At 38.7% G+C, this 14489-nt stretch overlaps 1 protein-coding gene across 2 annotated transcripts in view; it reads left to right on the forward strand.

The window, feature by feature from the left end:
* The window catches only part of SLC2A13 (solute carrier family 2 member 13), a 166399-nt gene that overhangs the window by 23046 nt on the left and 128864 nt on the right, over positions 1-14489 (forward strand). For both annotated transcript variants that reach the window (XM_030014611.2, XM_030014610.2), the window contains exon 2: positions 12807-12966. In XM_030014611.2, coding sequence (XP_029870471.1) covers positions 12807-12966 — 160 coding nt within the window. The remainder of the gene's footprint in view (positions 1-12806; positions 12967-14489) is intronic.

Consider the following 14489-nt stretch of genomic DNA (forward strand, 5'->3'; position numbering starts at 1 on the left):
CAGAATTACATCTGTTGTTTGGAAGATGGCTGTCCATTACAAGGCGTCTAGAGGACTGCAAGTTGTCAAAAGCTGAAAACCATGAGAGCAGCATCTCCCAGGTTTTGCTGGGATCTTCTGTCCTCTACCAGTCTCTTTCCTGACAACTTGAGACTTGCAGCCTTGTTTTTAGGAAGCTCTTTGGCAGTCCGTTTGCCTGATAAAATTTAGCAGTAGTTTCTTCCCACCTGCAGCATCAATCCACTCCTGGTTAGCTGAGACTTCCCTCAGCTTTTTGTCCCTTAGATGTTGGTAATGGAGTAGTTGATCTGTTCCTTTTTTCCCTTTAGCGCTTGACAGCTACTGTCTTGTTTTTGTTCTGCAAATGCAGCAGCCTCATTCTTCGCTTGTAACATCTTCTTTTGTCAGTATATGCAACTAATGGAAGTAAATACACACCAAAATAGGTTACAGTACCCTTGTATCCCTTGACAGCTTGAGTATTATCCTGTGATTCCTGCAGTTGTGACTGCTGATCTAGACTATCGCAAGTTTCTAGGAGTAAACCTGTGTAGCCTGAAGAAGCTCAGCACCGGTTTGTCCCTCTACTAAGGACAGTCTAGTGCAAGGTCCTTGTCCTAATAGTCAAAACCCTTTCTGAGACTTAGCCACTTTACTTGAGAGATCCTTACCTGGGATTCCTCCATAGGATGTTCTCCTATTACAGTTGCATTTCACTGGCACCAAGCAGCTGTTATTGAAATGGTAGTGGGGAAACTCCAGACCACAGGGAGAAGTTGCATGGAAGCTAGAAATTTAAGCTGAGCTGTTTCTCATAAAGGAAAGAAATGTGCAGCACATGGACTGTAGACTCAAGATCTTGGCTTAACGTGTGTGCACTGGGAACAACCTTACTCTTCCTAGCATGGAAAATGTGCATGCCATGGAAGGTATCTTGAGGAAGAAGTACTATACTGATTTCCACCACCACCCCTAACCTCCAATACTGCAAATACAGACACCATTTATTTTCCCATATAGTCAGAAAAAAAGTATTTTGTTACCTCTACATGGATCACTTGTGTTTGTAGACAATCTTGTTTGTGTATGAAACCTCTAGTATAAAAGGAAACTGAGCAGTCACTGTGACTCATTTTCGTTATAGTGACAGTTATACTTACATTACTGTCATGAGTGCTACTTGCATTATAATGATATAATTGAAATTTATTTTTTAAAATCAGGCCTTAGGCTTTAAAAGGCTTACAGGGCTTTTGTTTATTTTTTAGAGCAATAGTTATAAAACCATATAACTGGTACCTGTCTTCCTACAAATCATGCTGTTTCTTGCACAAGTGAGTAACTAAATGTAGTAATTCATATCAAAATACAGTTTTCTGTATTGATGGTTGCAATGTATTTACCCATTGCAAGCACAGAGTTACTGGGAATGTAAACTAGCCAGACAGTATTTTTATGAATGGCTTTTCAGAATGGTGAATGAACACATTCAATGTTACTCCATAGCTTTTGTCTAAAATACTAGGTTTGCAGTGAGATTAGTCTTTCTAGATTCTTTTTTTTAATTAATGGCAAGTGGTAGGTAAGAAAATGCATTCTTCTGCTTGTCCTCATCTTAAGCTGCATGTTTGGAGACAGTTGCTGGATTTCTGGTTAACTCAATGAAACCTAAAGCAGTTTACAGAAAAGTTAACCGGTTTAACTGTTTTAATAATTGCACTTGTAGAAACAGGCACTGTTAAAACCAAGTTACTTCTTAGCTGAAGAGGGCTTTCAGGTACAAGTTGAAGGCATGCTTTTACCTGAGCTGTAGTTCAGCTTCTAAAGCTTGTTCATGTTTGTTTAGATGTCACTTCTCTTAGAATTATTGTAGGTTGGGTAAAGCATCACTGCAGTAGAACTAGGAAAGAAAAAAGTGGTTTATAAACAAAAGTGCAAAGTTGGAAAGGAGTATTAATTTTATGTGTAGCTTTCAAATCATTCCCCTTGTCCTCTGAAAATAAAATTTCTCTGCATAGAAAATCTTTGCTAATCCTTGAAGCGTTCGACTGTTGTTCTGGAGTTTTAGGTGTGGGATTGTTTGGGTTTTGTTGTTTGTTTTTTTTTTTTAAACCATGTAAAGATTGCACTGTGTTCATAATGCTGGCTTTCTAGCATATATGAATGGTAATGCAGATGAGTCCTGCCAAATCTTTCAGGGCCATTATAAAACCATACTCCCCTGCTGGAAATTGCTGTTTGCTTGGCTGAGTCAGCAGGAAGAGCTGGATGGCCACTTCTCAGCCGCTCAGTTAGTGCTTGTTGTAATCTTGCACCTTAGTGCAAGTCCACATCAGCCACCAGATCAAAAGTCTCGAATGGGAGAAGGAGTAGCTGAGATGCGGATACGCATCCTGATCTGCTGCCTTGCTGGAAGGGGAGGAGCCATGGGCCGGGGAAGCAACTCCCTATCTTTGGCTGTGGCTGCCTCAGGACTCAGCCAAGTTCATCTGCCTGTTTTTCCTAGGTGTAAGCGAGCAGCATGTATAGTGCATAGTCTGCATGTCCTAAAGAATGTCTACAGCAAAGCGCTGCTTATATCAATTACTGTTTATTTAAATTAAAAGCTTCACTTTTAAAGTAGGTTAAGTAGTGCTTGTCTTACGTGTTTTTACAAGCTGTCATAAAGAAAACTACTATGTTGTATTTGTAATTTTCAAGTGAAAGAAAAATAAAATGCTCTTATTTTCTGAAGTGAAAAGCTTTTGCTATATGGTAAAAATAAAGGTTGTGTTGAGTAGTGTAAAAATCTATGCTGCTTCACTCTCACAATGAAAGATCTTCTGCAGCTTCTAAGTTCACGGAATCTTTGTAAATAGTGCTTGATCAAAATTAATTCAGAAACAAAACAAATTAGGACTTCTTACTAGTTGCTTTTGGTAGCATTCAGTCACTTTTAGGGCTGATTGTTCATCTTGTATTGTTATAATCATTCAGAAATGCACTTCTTCACAATTCCTGGTACCTTTCAAGTAGAGGGAGCCATAGCAAATTCAATATTGAAAATTAGTGGTAGTCCTTCCCCTGCATGACTGTGTATACACGCACCCATACTTTTTGAGAAAGACTTTTTCCTATTTAGGCTTTCCTAAAAATGCTCTTCCAGAAACAATTCATCTGCTCCTGTTTGGATCACTTTAGAAAAAGGAGAAAATCCATTTCAATGTTGAAAGTTGCTAATTGATAGCTGTGTAGGTGACTCAACAAAAGACTTTTAAACTCTTTTGCCTATTGAAAACGTAGGTGCAGGTTAACAACCAATTGCTTTGTTTATATATTTTGAAGAAACTGTCACTCATGAGCTAGCTCAATTAATTACCAGCTCAATTGTTACATTTTTATGATGCTGTCTTTTAGCTGGATTTCTTTTAGGAATCGTTCTGATTAATGTTTTGAAGTAACCTGAACCAGGGTAAATCTTAAAGCTAGATCTGTGGATAGATTTGGGCAGCATGAAAGGAGTAACTTGTTTTAAACATGCCAGCTTTCTGGAATGCGATCTACAGCCATGAACTACAAGCACAGGTTCTCGCTATGGCATGCTGTGAGAAGGGGGTCCCTCAACAGGATACCTGGGAACTAGGGCAGCTGAGTGGGGAGATGTCTGACTGGGTATTTCACAACCTGGATTAAAAGGAATATATGATGGCCATAAAGAAAGACTGAATATGGGTAACTAATTCTGGCTTGCTGGGAAGTATAAACTGTGATCTGACATCTGTAGTGCTAGGCATGCTTTTATGCTTTGGACAGTTGCGAAGATCTTTGCTTCAAATTTTCTGGATGTTTAGCTTGATTATTTTGTCTCTGGTTAATTAAATCCCACTCTCTCTTTCTGACTCTGCTACTCAAAATAAATTTTCTTTTAACATGTTTTTGGATTACTGTAACCTTGAATAATCTTAAAATAACTTTGGATAGAAAAAATGGTTTCTTCTAAAAATTCTCTTCCCAAAATGAGCTGTTCTATATGTAGTACTAACGTTGAGGCTGAGATTGAATAGGACTCTACAGTTAAAGTGGTTCTAACACTTATAAATAGTTACTTTCATCTGACCTGAAAAACTTTCTCAGTTCTGTTTGCTTTCACGTAAAATTCTCTTTCTGTTCCTACTGTCTGACAATTTTCCCAGAGAAGTATTATTCCCCCCCCCCCCCCCCCCCAGCCTAGCTCTCTCCTTACTCTTTCAGCATCCACAGATTGTGGCATGTTTCGTATCCCCCTCTACATTGGGGTGTTATTTGGTAGAACTGAATGCCTGCAGTTTTCTGGCTGTGGGTAGTATTTTTTTATTTACTGCATGTGTGTTATTAAAGATTCCTGCAAATTTTTTGTATGTTTTCGAGTTTTTGCTAAACTAAGTTTTCTTTTAATAAACCGAGTAAACTAAGTTTTATTTTAATAAACTTTTGCACTCTAGCCTGTACATGGTAGGTTCTTGTCTATCTTACTTCAAGTGTCATGGCTCACTTGCTTTTTCCTATTTTGTAACCACCCAGTTTCCAGATTAAAAAGGTTCCTTGGCTTGCAGAATTTCAGTGTAGGAAAATAAGTACTGTGATGAATAGTCCCTTCTTGATTACTCAATTTGTTGAATATTCATGTCTCTCTACTATGATACATAGTTTCCTTATGCTCTTCTTGCAAGATAGTGCCCTGGAGATGTCAGAGAAAGGTCTTAGCACTTTCATTATACAGGAATTGTACTCTGTGTTGGCATCTTAATTTTTTTTATGAGCTGGGTTTGCATCAGTATCTTTTGATCAAGGGCGAGTTTGAAACTTAAAATTATTCTTGTGTGTAATGCAATTCACAAAGGCTAATGCTATCTTTTTCAGGGTTTGCATTTACAATGTGATGGTTGTGGTTGTTTCTAGTGGGCACAGTTTGAGGGGGGTTTTTTGGGTGAAGAAGGATTTTGTGTTCTTGATCCTTACTGATACACACAACAGTGGAAAACTTTCTTGTGGTCAACAGAAGGAGTTACTCATCCAGGCTCATTAAGATATGATTGTTCTATAAATTTGAAATGATATCAACTACTGAGAAGCTTAATTTATTTTTCTTCAGATTGTTCTGGGCCTTGGACTCCTTCACAGTTGGATGCCACATAGTAACATAGGTTTTTGGCACTAATTGTAATATTGGTCACACTGGTTTGGGCTAGTGGCTAGATAGGGACATAAAGATCTGCAATTACTTAGTGTATGAGATGTTCAACAGTACAGGTTCTTTAACTGTGATGAACCACCTCTCTCTGATTTAATAAATTAGTGTTTAAATACAAAACTTTAATGAAGTCTGCTGACGTTAGACCCCCATTCTAGACGAGATGCACATAAATCTGCCCATTACTGTGATTTATGTTCTCACAAAGCAATGTGGTTTTAGTGCTAGTGGTTTGTCCCACTGCCCTTACATATTTCATGGCTCTGCTGTAGCTGAGTACAGTTGTGCCACTGCTAAGTAATGGACTTCTACTAATCTGATGTAGGGCAGAGATTGAAATGGGAAAGTGTGCTGCCAATCATCCTTGAAATAACTTTCAGTAACCAGTTATAAACTGCTGATAATGCCTTTACTAGATACGTGCAGTAGGTGGAAAGCCTAGATAATAGAGGGGATTTGAGCTTTCCCCTGATGTTCACACTCAAATGTAAGCCGTTTCAATGAAGATTTTAGCTTTATCTGCTAGGGAAGTGGTTAGTGTAATAGAACAGTGTTGAAATGCGCTTTCTCAAGAATTTCCTATTATCATGTTTAATGAGGCACTTTAATATCCCCTTAGGTTGACTGTCATTACTGAAAGCTGAAGTGTTAACTGTAACAGCAGAAAAGGACTCTACAAGACTATGAAAAGGCTTAATTTTTGTTTAGGTTGAGCCGTGTAATTAAAATATGTTGTGGAGCTGTCTGTAGAATAGAGGTGGCTGGCTGTTGGCAGCTCCTGTATGTGTGTTTGTGACAGCTAATGGTCTTTTAAAATAAATAGCCTTTGCAGTTAAAATGTATCCGTTTTGTCAATGATAGACATCTCCACAAACTACTTAAATGGATTCTTCTTTAGATTGACAGTAAAGAATATACAATTATTGTCGAACTTGTCACTTCTTTCCAAAAGTTAACCAGTGTGTTGCCCTTATCCTCTAGAATATTACTGCTCGGGTGTGAGCAATGTTCTAAAATGATCTGTTGGCAAGAAAGCCGTTTTTGTCAGAAGTAAAGTAAAAATCTTAGAGTGTAATTTGTGGGAACACAACTGAAAGAAAACACTTGATGAAAGTCTCTTTGTCTGTATAATCTGATGTGCTTCTGGGATCAATAGTGTTTCAAGGCACTAAATTTAGATTGCATGTCCAGTATCCAAGACGTAAGAAGTTTATCAGATTTCCTGCAAAGTCACTGGAAGAAAACAGCCTGGTGTTCAGTTGGCAAGTTTCCCTATCCCCTTTGGAATTTACTATTTAATTAAAAAACCAAAACCAAACCAAACAACAACCAAACCTTGAATTTGTATTCAAACTTTCTTGTAGCATAACAACCTCTATTAAGCTGTTTATTAATATTTAATTCCTGATTTTCTTTGCCATAAATTTGCTGCTTCATCAGGTTGCCTCTACAAATCCTCCATCTGTGGAATCACTTACTAAAGCTGCTTGGAATCCTTACAAGTAGAACAAACCACTATGGGAAGCTTCTTAATGAAGTGAACTTTAACGTTGGTTGCATTAAAGTTTAACATTTTAATGAAAATTTGCTCTTACAAGTTCATTCTAAGACACGTGGAAAAACAAAACTATTACCATGGTTAAGTATCTCAGTACAGCTTTATATGTTAGTGAAGAATGCCTCCTTCCCATAAGTATTCTCTTGAAAGGAAATGTTTTAGTAATTTGTTTTGGCCTGTTCATTTGGAACTCCTAACAGTATAGATTTCTGTAAGGAGCTGTGAATATTCTTTGTTGTAAATAGAGATTAATGGCTTAGTTGCTGTACTCTGAAATAGGGATATCTTTGCTTTTTGGTTTTTTGTGATTATTTCACATCCTGATTTTAGTTTCCAACTGCACAGTCTGGAGTCCCATGGCAGTTCAGGCCAGTCTCCATTATGATACTTAGTCCTGCCTATGGGCCAGTACAGGCTTTTGATCTCATTGTGAACTGTTTAAGGGAGCTAAGTGCTACAAACCCCTTAATGAGCAGGTGGATATCCTTTTAGCTGGTTGCATTCCCTGATTTACCTGATGTTGATGCAAAAGGTCAATGTGAGCTGGGCAGAAGGAAGGGCAGAACTGTGATGCAGAGACACCAGCTCCTGGATGTGCCGCCTTACCACTTCTAGTTAACCATCAGTCCTCTTTATTCCTAAGCATGAAAGGCTGACTGAGTTGTGTGATTTTTTAATTTTTTTTTCAAGTTACCCAATTTTTGTCACCTCTTATGTTTATGAATGTTTTGGGTAGTAATCTAAACAGCAACAAGAAAAAATTGTGAGGAATCCTTCCCAATGTTTTTGCTGCTTCTGACACTGGTTATTGGTTGATGCCAGTGAAATGACTGACACCTCCCTACTATCTTAGAGTTTTTTTTATTATGTCGGGAGTAAAAGTTCATCTCACTCAATATCCTGTCTCCAGCTTTTGTTGCTCATCTGTTTTTTTATGACATACCTTCCCTCATGTCTGCTAGATGCATGACTGGAGCTGTAGTGAAAGTCCTGGTCTTTACAGGGTATGTTTATATCCATCTGATCTTGCAAAAAGGTCTTTAAACTTATTCCATCTCCCTAGTATTTATTCCCAAATGCTTTTTATAAACAAGAACTTGGATTCCTTCTTTAGTGCTTTTGTTTTGCTCCCTTAATCTCATTTCTTAAAATATATTTTTAATTCTCCTAATTATCATAGGAGTTCTCCTTCATGACCTTTTTATCTCTCCTGTTGGTGGGTTTGTTGACTTCATTCCTGAACTTCTTAATGACTTCTTTATAACGCTTACATGTTCATACTGAAAATACCTTTTTGGATGGTAATATGATTCTAAGATGCCTTTTCACACCTGCTTTCTATTGATTGTCTTAAAATTGAGCTGTGCACTGTCTTGTCTCTGCTTTCCAATGGTAAGTCTGCAGATTATAGTAGCAGCTCTAGTAATTAGTCTCCTAAGTGATCTTAGAAGTGAAAAAAACATTTAATATGATGATTTCAGTCCACCGTGTCATCTAATGCTTCCTGTATAATAACTAGATGGATCTTGTGGTCTAAATTTAAGGAACCTTCTATGATATTTTTTTTTCCTGAACTATATTCTTTAATGAGGGCAGAAGGTTAATGCCTTGGTTACTCAAGTGGATAAAGATTGGGTTTGCCAATCTTGCCTCTGTGTCTCAGATTTCATAGCTGTGGTGCACAAGGTAGAGCTTAAACTTTCTCTGACAGATTTCCAGTTAATTGTTTTCATTTTCTTTTCCTCACGTCTTGTCACTTATCAGCTTTATTAGTTAGGTGGTAATATACTTGCCTGCAGCAAGAATCTTTTATTTGGTGTGAGCAGTTTAACAGTGAGAGCATATTAGAAAATGTCATCTAAGTGTAAAGGAAAGCATTCTCATATGAAAGATTAGGGAAAGAGTCCATTGCAGCCATATTTATTTTGCTAGAAAAGGTGTTCTTTGTTTTCACATTTCTTTAATATCTAGCTATTAAAATAACTGCATAATGAATATTGGTTATGTATTTTAGAGATTTTTATAGTTGATTAACTTTTAATGCCTTGCTTCTGACTAGCCTTTTCACAAGAACTTACTCTCCTATGTTCTAGTGTGTCTTAAATTGAAATTAGAGGAGGAAAATCTGGAGAATATTGATGTATTCTAAGGCAATGGAAAGCAAATCTGTAATGTAAAAAAATTATAGAATCTAAAATGTTATTTCCTTAAAGTGGTATGATTTTTTTTTCCTTAATTTGATCTGTTTCAGAATAGCCTTTTTATTCCTGGTGATTTTTTTAGAAAGAACTTTGATTTTGTGTGTGAATGCTTGCTGGATGGCAGCCAGGCAAACTGGGGAGGCTTTCCTAATTGCCTCCTCCCGTTTCCTGAAACCTCCTGCCACACTGTTTCATGCTCAACATAGCAAAGCATATGTTTTGATATCTAAATGATAACTGGAAATGAATAACATAAATTTATCTTCTGAAATGAGTTTTTTGTTTGGATGTTTTGAACCTATAGATTTTGGGAAACTCAGCAGAGGAAGTGCGGTCTGAGTACAAAGCCAAAAAGGTTGTTTTTGACAGCAACATTGTGAAAAGTCTCAGGATGAGAAAGCTGATGTGGAAGTTGCAGAATCACAGAATCATTTTGGTTGGAGGTCCACCTGTGGAGATGGTCAAGACCTAACTGAGCATGGTCCTGGGCAACCTGCTCTAGCTGACCCTGCTTGAACAGGGGCTGGACTAGATGATCTCCAAATGTCCCTGTCAATCTAAACAATTCTGTGTGATTTTGAACTACTACTCTAACTCCTTAGGTTTTCCTAAGAAATCACGTGCTGTTCATTGCAGGTTTGATAATAAATAATTTCAACTACTGTATTAATGCCACCTGAATAGCTGGTATCATTGGCTAGCTTGTGATGGGACTGTTGAGGTGTGCAAGCTTCCCCTTCCTTTGCTAATTCCTGTAGTCATTAACTTTGTGGCAAGGACGCAGCAGAAACAGTAAATCTCCTGCTGTCATGGTGCCTCTTGTTCAAGACACTTTACAAACACATTTTAACCTTCACACTACCCTTATGTTTCAGCAACAGGCTTTAGTTTTCATGTGTAAATGGCAGGTGTTGCTTTAGCTGGGGCTATTGGTGGTTCTAGCAGTGTCCCAGGACTGATGGTGTGTGCTGAATGTTCGCGATAGCTGTTAGTCTGATCAACGGTGTGGCTCTGCTTTTTGGATGCCTGAGAAGCAGATTTGGCTGGCATGTTTTGAACATTTCTGCAGATTTCTCTGCAGATCCTGTGTAAAATCAGCCTTCATTAAGAGTTGAATGGGGGTAAAAAAAGTAGCTTTTTTACAGAGCATATATTGGTTTTGGTTGTGCACATCTTTCTAACTGCTTGCCAGTAAAATCCACATACAGATGTTGCCATCTTTACCTCTGAAATTAGCTTCATTAGATGATTATCTATTTCAGAGATATCCTTCTTGGGACTACATGTTATTTTTCTAAAGCTTTTAATGGTGACTGACATTCAGTAGCTTCAAAGAGAAGGATGTAAGCTCAGTTTTCTCTTTGTGTCCCCTGAAAGACAGAAACACAACCATATTTTTCTTCCCTGTATTTATTGTGAGACCCCATTCTGTTTCTATACCTGTCAGCTCCGTGTTGGAGGGCTTAGTCCCTCATTCCTGCTGCTCTGCATTTAATCATCTTTTCTCATTTCCATGTTGCTCTCACAAACAGCAGGAAAGGTGTTTATGGGCCAAATGATAAAATAGCCATTGGCAAGCAGACTTTTTTTTTTTTTTTTTCCTTCCCTATCTTTGAGTTGCCATGGATTTTAGTGATGATTGATCCAAATAGAGTAGCGGAGAGCAAAGAATGAATGGCCTCAAAAAAACGCTCCAGAGATATCAAGCGTCTGGTCCATTGAGTCATGAATTCCTAAACCTGGTGATTATCGGAGGCTTGTTTAGGGTGTAACAGGGGAATTACTCGACGCTCGCTTTGTTGCTCAGCCTTTCCTAGGCCTCTGCTGCCTGTCGCAGACAGAGGCCGTGACACCGGGCTTTGGGCCTGGCCCTGCGGAGCTGGGTGTCCTGCCAGGCCAGTCCCGGTGGTGGGAAGGTGGCCATGCCGCAGTGGGGAACGATCACGAGGGCGTGAGGTGGCGTTCCCGAGGCAGAGGGGAGGCCGGGGTGGCGGGAAGGCCCGGCCTCCCCAGGCCAGGGCTGCCGCAGCTGTAGGGCCCTTCCCCTCCAGCCCGACGTGAGCCGCTGCCTCGCGCGGGTCCTCGGTGGCTTTTGTTTGCAGAAAGTGGATGTGCTCCTATGCTTTGCCATAAAGGCTTTTCCCTTACGTGTGCGCTATCTCCATCGCTTTAATTGTAATTAGTGCAAATGCTGACGTGAAAGATGCAAGAGAAATATCCCTAAAGGTGAATTATGTTTGAAAATTCGCTTCTCTATCAAACACACAAAGGGCTATTTGAACGCTTTTTTCCATGGTGCATTCTGGTTGGCTTTGAAAAATGGTTGAATAAATTTTTAATGATTTTTTTTTTCCTGACACTTTTATGTGGTTTTTTTATCCCGTGTGGGTTGCTCAGTTGAGAGGAGGAGGAGGAGGAGGAGGAGGCGGCATTGGCACGTCCTGAGAGGCTCTGCCGGGAACTAGGTTATCATGCTGAGAGGCTGCTGTGAGTGTTTACCTATCGTAACAAAGGATCTTCTGATGCCATTTTATTATTAAACAATCTATATTCTTTGCTCAAGCTTTTCGAGGTTCCCAGCAGTTCTGTCAGGCTAACCTTGTTGCTAAAAATGATTTTGTGCTCGTAGTTTGGTGAGTCAGCCAGGCATGCGGCGCCAGCTGAAGCCTCCGCCATCTTATGACGAGGCCTTTATGCCATGACATGAGCCAGGAACCATAGCCATGCTTCAGGAGCCATGTGCATGCCTTTAGGTGACCCCGTTTCTTGATGTGGGTGCAGCCCTGGCCCGTGCTGGTGTGGGGCTGTCAGTGTGGAACTGGTGGGACTGCCCCAGGCTGGAAGATGTGATGTCTCTGCTGCTGCGCGGCTGTGCTCACTGTGCTCGAGTTGTATCTCAGCTGGCTTCAGTCGAAATGTGTTTTTGTGTGTGTGCTACAAACATGCTTCCAGTTTTAACTACCAAAAAAATTGCTGTTGGTTATCACTGTTGGTTCTCTTAAGGAAATAGAGATATAAGTTTCCTCTAAATGAGAGCATGACTTTGTTGGTGGATTTGCACTACCAAAGCATGTACCGCACCCAGCTCTGCTCTTTATACACTGTTAAACTCCGGTTTTTACAGTTTGTGTGTGTGTGTGCTCCTGCATGTGTTCCACATGGGCATTTCTGTCTTTTGCACAAATGGCTCATTTAGAGCCATTGCATAATTCATAGGAAACACTACCAGTGTTAAGACAGAATAAAAGGCAGCTGTGCTTTAGCTTCAGTCCTTGCTTCCTTATGGTGGTAGAATTTTTAGCACTGCATATGGAATAGTTTTAAACCAAGTCAAAAACCAATCCATTCTGTATAACAATAATGAAATTACACAATAATGAGAACAATAATGCTTGACCTTGCTTTTTCTTGGAGGTGGAAACCATGCTAAAAGTTCTGTTTAAACTCAGGGCTGTGAACACTTGGCATCTTCAGTTAGCCACTTTTGACATAAGTGTGCTTACTTGGATCAAGGCATCTCTGTTTCAAAACTATGAATATATTTATGCTTTTTATTTAATCTTAGTATGCATGCAATGTGAATTGAAGTGAGTTATTCCTCTATCATTACATCAAGCCTTGAACTTGCAATACAACCGCTAGCAACAAGTGTGTGTGCCCATTTGCTCTGGGTATGCTTCTGGAGTTCATTAGGTGTATATTCTTTCTTTTCATCTTTTGGAACCTGGAAATCGAATTCTTCCAGCTTGTTCCATTTAAATGGTATAATATTTTATGGTGAAAAAGGGATGTAGTATCTCTTTTGATTTTATAACTGTAATTGAATTTATTCTTGTAGGTGTAGCATCTATGACTGTGCCAGTGTACATCGCAGAAGTTGCTCCACCACACTTAAGAGGCAGATTAGTCACCATTAACACTCTGTTCATCACTGGAGGGCAGTTTTTTGCAAGCGTCGTCGATGGAATCTTCAGCTACCTCGCAAAGGACGGATGGAGGTTTGTGAGTCTTCCTTGCTAAAAGCAAAACTAGCATGGTTGTGACTTGGTTGACAGCTGTTATAATTCTTGTTGGTAAAATAGAGTTTACATATAAAGTGGTAAAACTGTGTACTGAAATGGAACTTTAATAATTAACTCTTGCTAAATGATATCCATACTGCTTTCCCTTAGGCTTAATAGTCACAGTATGCTTAGTTTTTTTGACTTTACTAAACTTTAAAATGGATGAGCAATAAATATGCATCAACAAGCTTGAATGATTGTCGTGATGTTTATGAAAGTAGCTTGCTTTTTGCATTTAGAATAATTACATGCTGATTTTTCAAAAGGCAAATTTCCAGTAGGTATGATGCTGTATGCACAAAATAGAGGTGTATTTCGAATATTCTTAATGTGAGCAGTAGTAATCCAATCAGAATTGAAGTGAAGGATATTGTAGCATGACTTTGTAGTTAAAAGTTTAGGTTACAGAATAATACAAATCTCTTTTACTCTCCTTTCTGGTTGTTATGTTCTTCCTGTAGACATTGCTAAGTGTTTCTGGATTGCAGCCTTACACTTACCGTCTGTATAGTGGTGTGTCATTTGAGAGAGATGAGAAATTTCAGTGGCTTAGTATTTTACTTGCAGTGCTGACTGGAAGAAATAATTAACAGAAATGTGTAGGAGGAATAACTTATAGTATACATTCCAACTTCTGGAAACTTGTGCTTAATTATGTGTGCTTTTCTCTTGAAACGCTCTTGGGAAAGGGACACAAGTTGTTGTAAGGCCTTCGATTTCTATTGCTACAGCCTGGAATCATTTTGCTATTTGAAAATCCTGATTTGAAGGATCCTCCCCCCACCCCAAAAATTTGCAACATAAATATTACTACGTCCTCTGGCTTCTAACGGAGCTGAGTAGGGATTTCTAGGTGCACTGAAGTTTGAGGTTTAAGTTAGGAACAATTAGTTTGGGACTTGGTACATAGAAGAACTTAGAAGCTGATCTTATTACAGTATTTAAAGAAATATGCATTAAAACAAAAAGTTAATGTTTTATTAATGAATCTGTGGTTTAATTTGTGTATGTGTGAAGATTCAGGAAGTTTGAGGTTTTTACTTTTTGTCCATGTGATTGTTTTCTTTGCCTCTTTTGTAAAAAGATGTCAGATGTCACATGTCACCTTAAGAAAAAGTCACTTCAGGCTGATTTAGTTTAGTTATTTTAATTCTAAGTTTTAGCTCTGCTTTGTGCTTTCTGAAAATGCATTGGTTACTTTAGCTCAGATGAAAATAGCATTTTGCATTTTTACATGAAGCTTTTGCTGACCTTTTATAATACAGCTGCATTCTCTGGCGGACTATATGTCCACTTATGGACAACTGAGAAACAGCCTTCACTGAAAGAAAAATTCAGTTTTATAGGATTGCTGATCCCTTTCTGCAGTTAAAGAAATATGCTCAATTTTGAGAAGAGTTAATGGCATGCAGTAATGCATTTCTAAGTAAAATACAAACTGAAGTATTTGATCACCT

This window comes from Aquila chrysaetos, chromosome 5 (assembly GCF_900496995.4).
Source record: "Aquila chrysaetos chrysaetos chromosome 5, bAquChr1.4, whole genome shotgun sequence".
NCBI lineage: Eukaryota > Metazoa > Chordata > Aves > Accipitriformes > Accipitridae > Aquila > Aquila chrysaetos.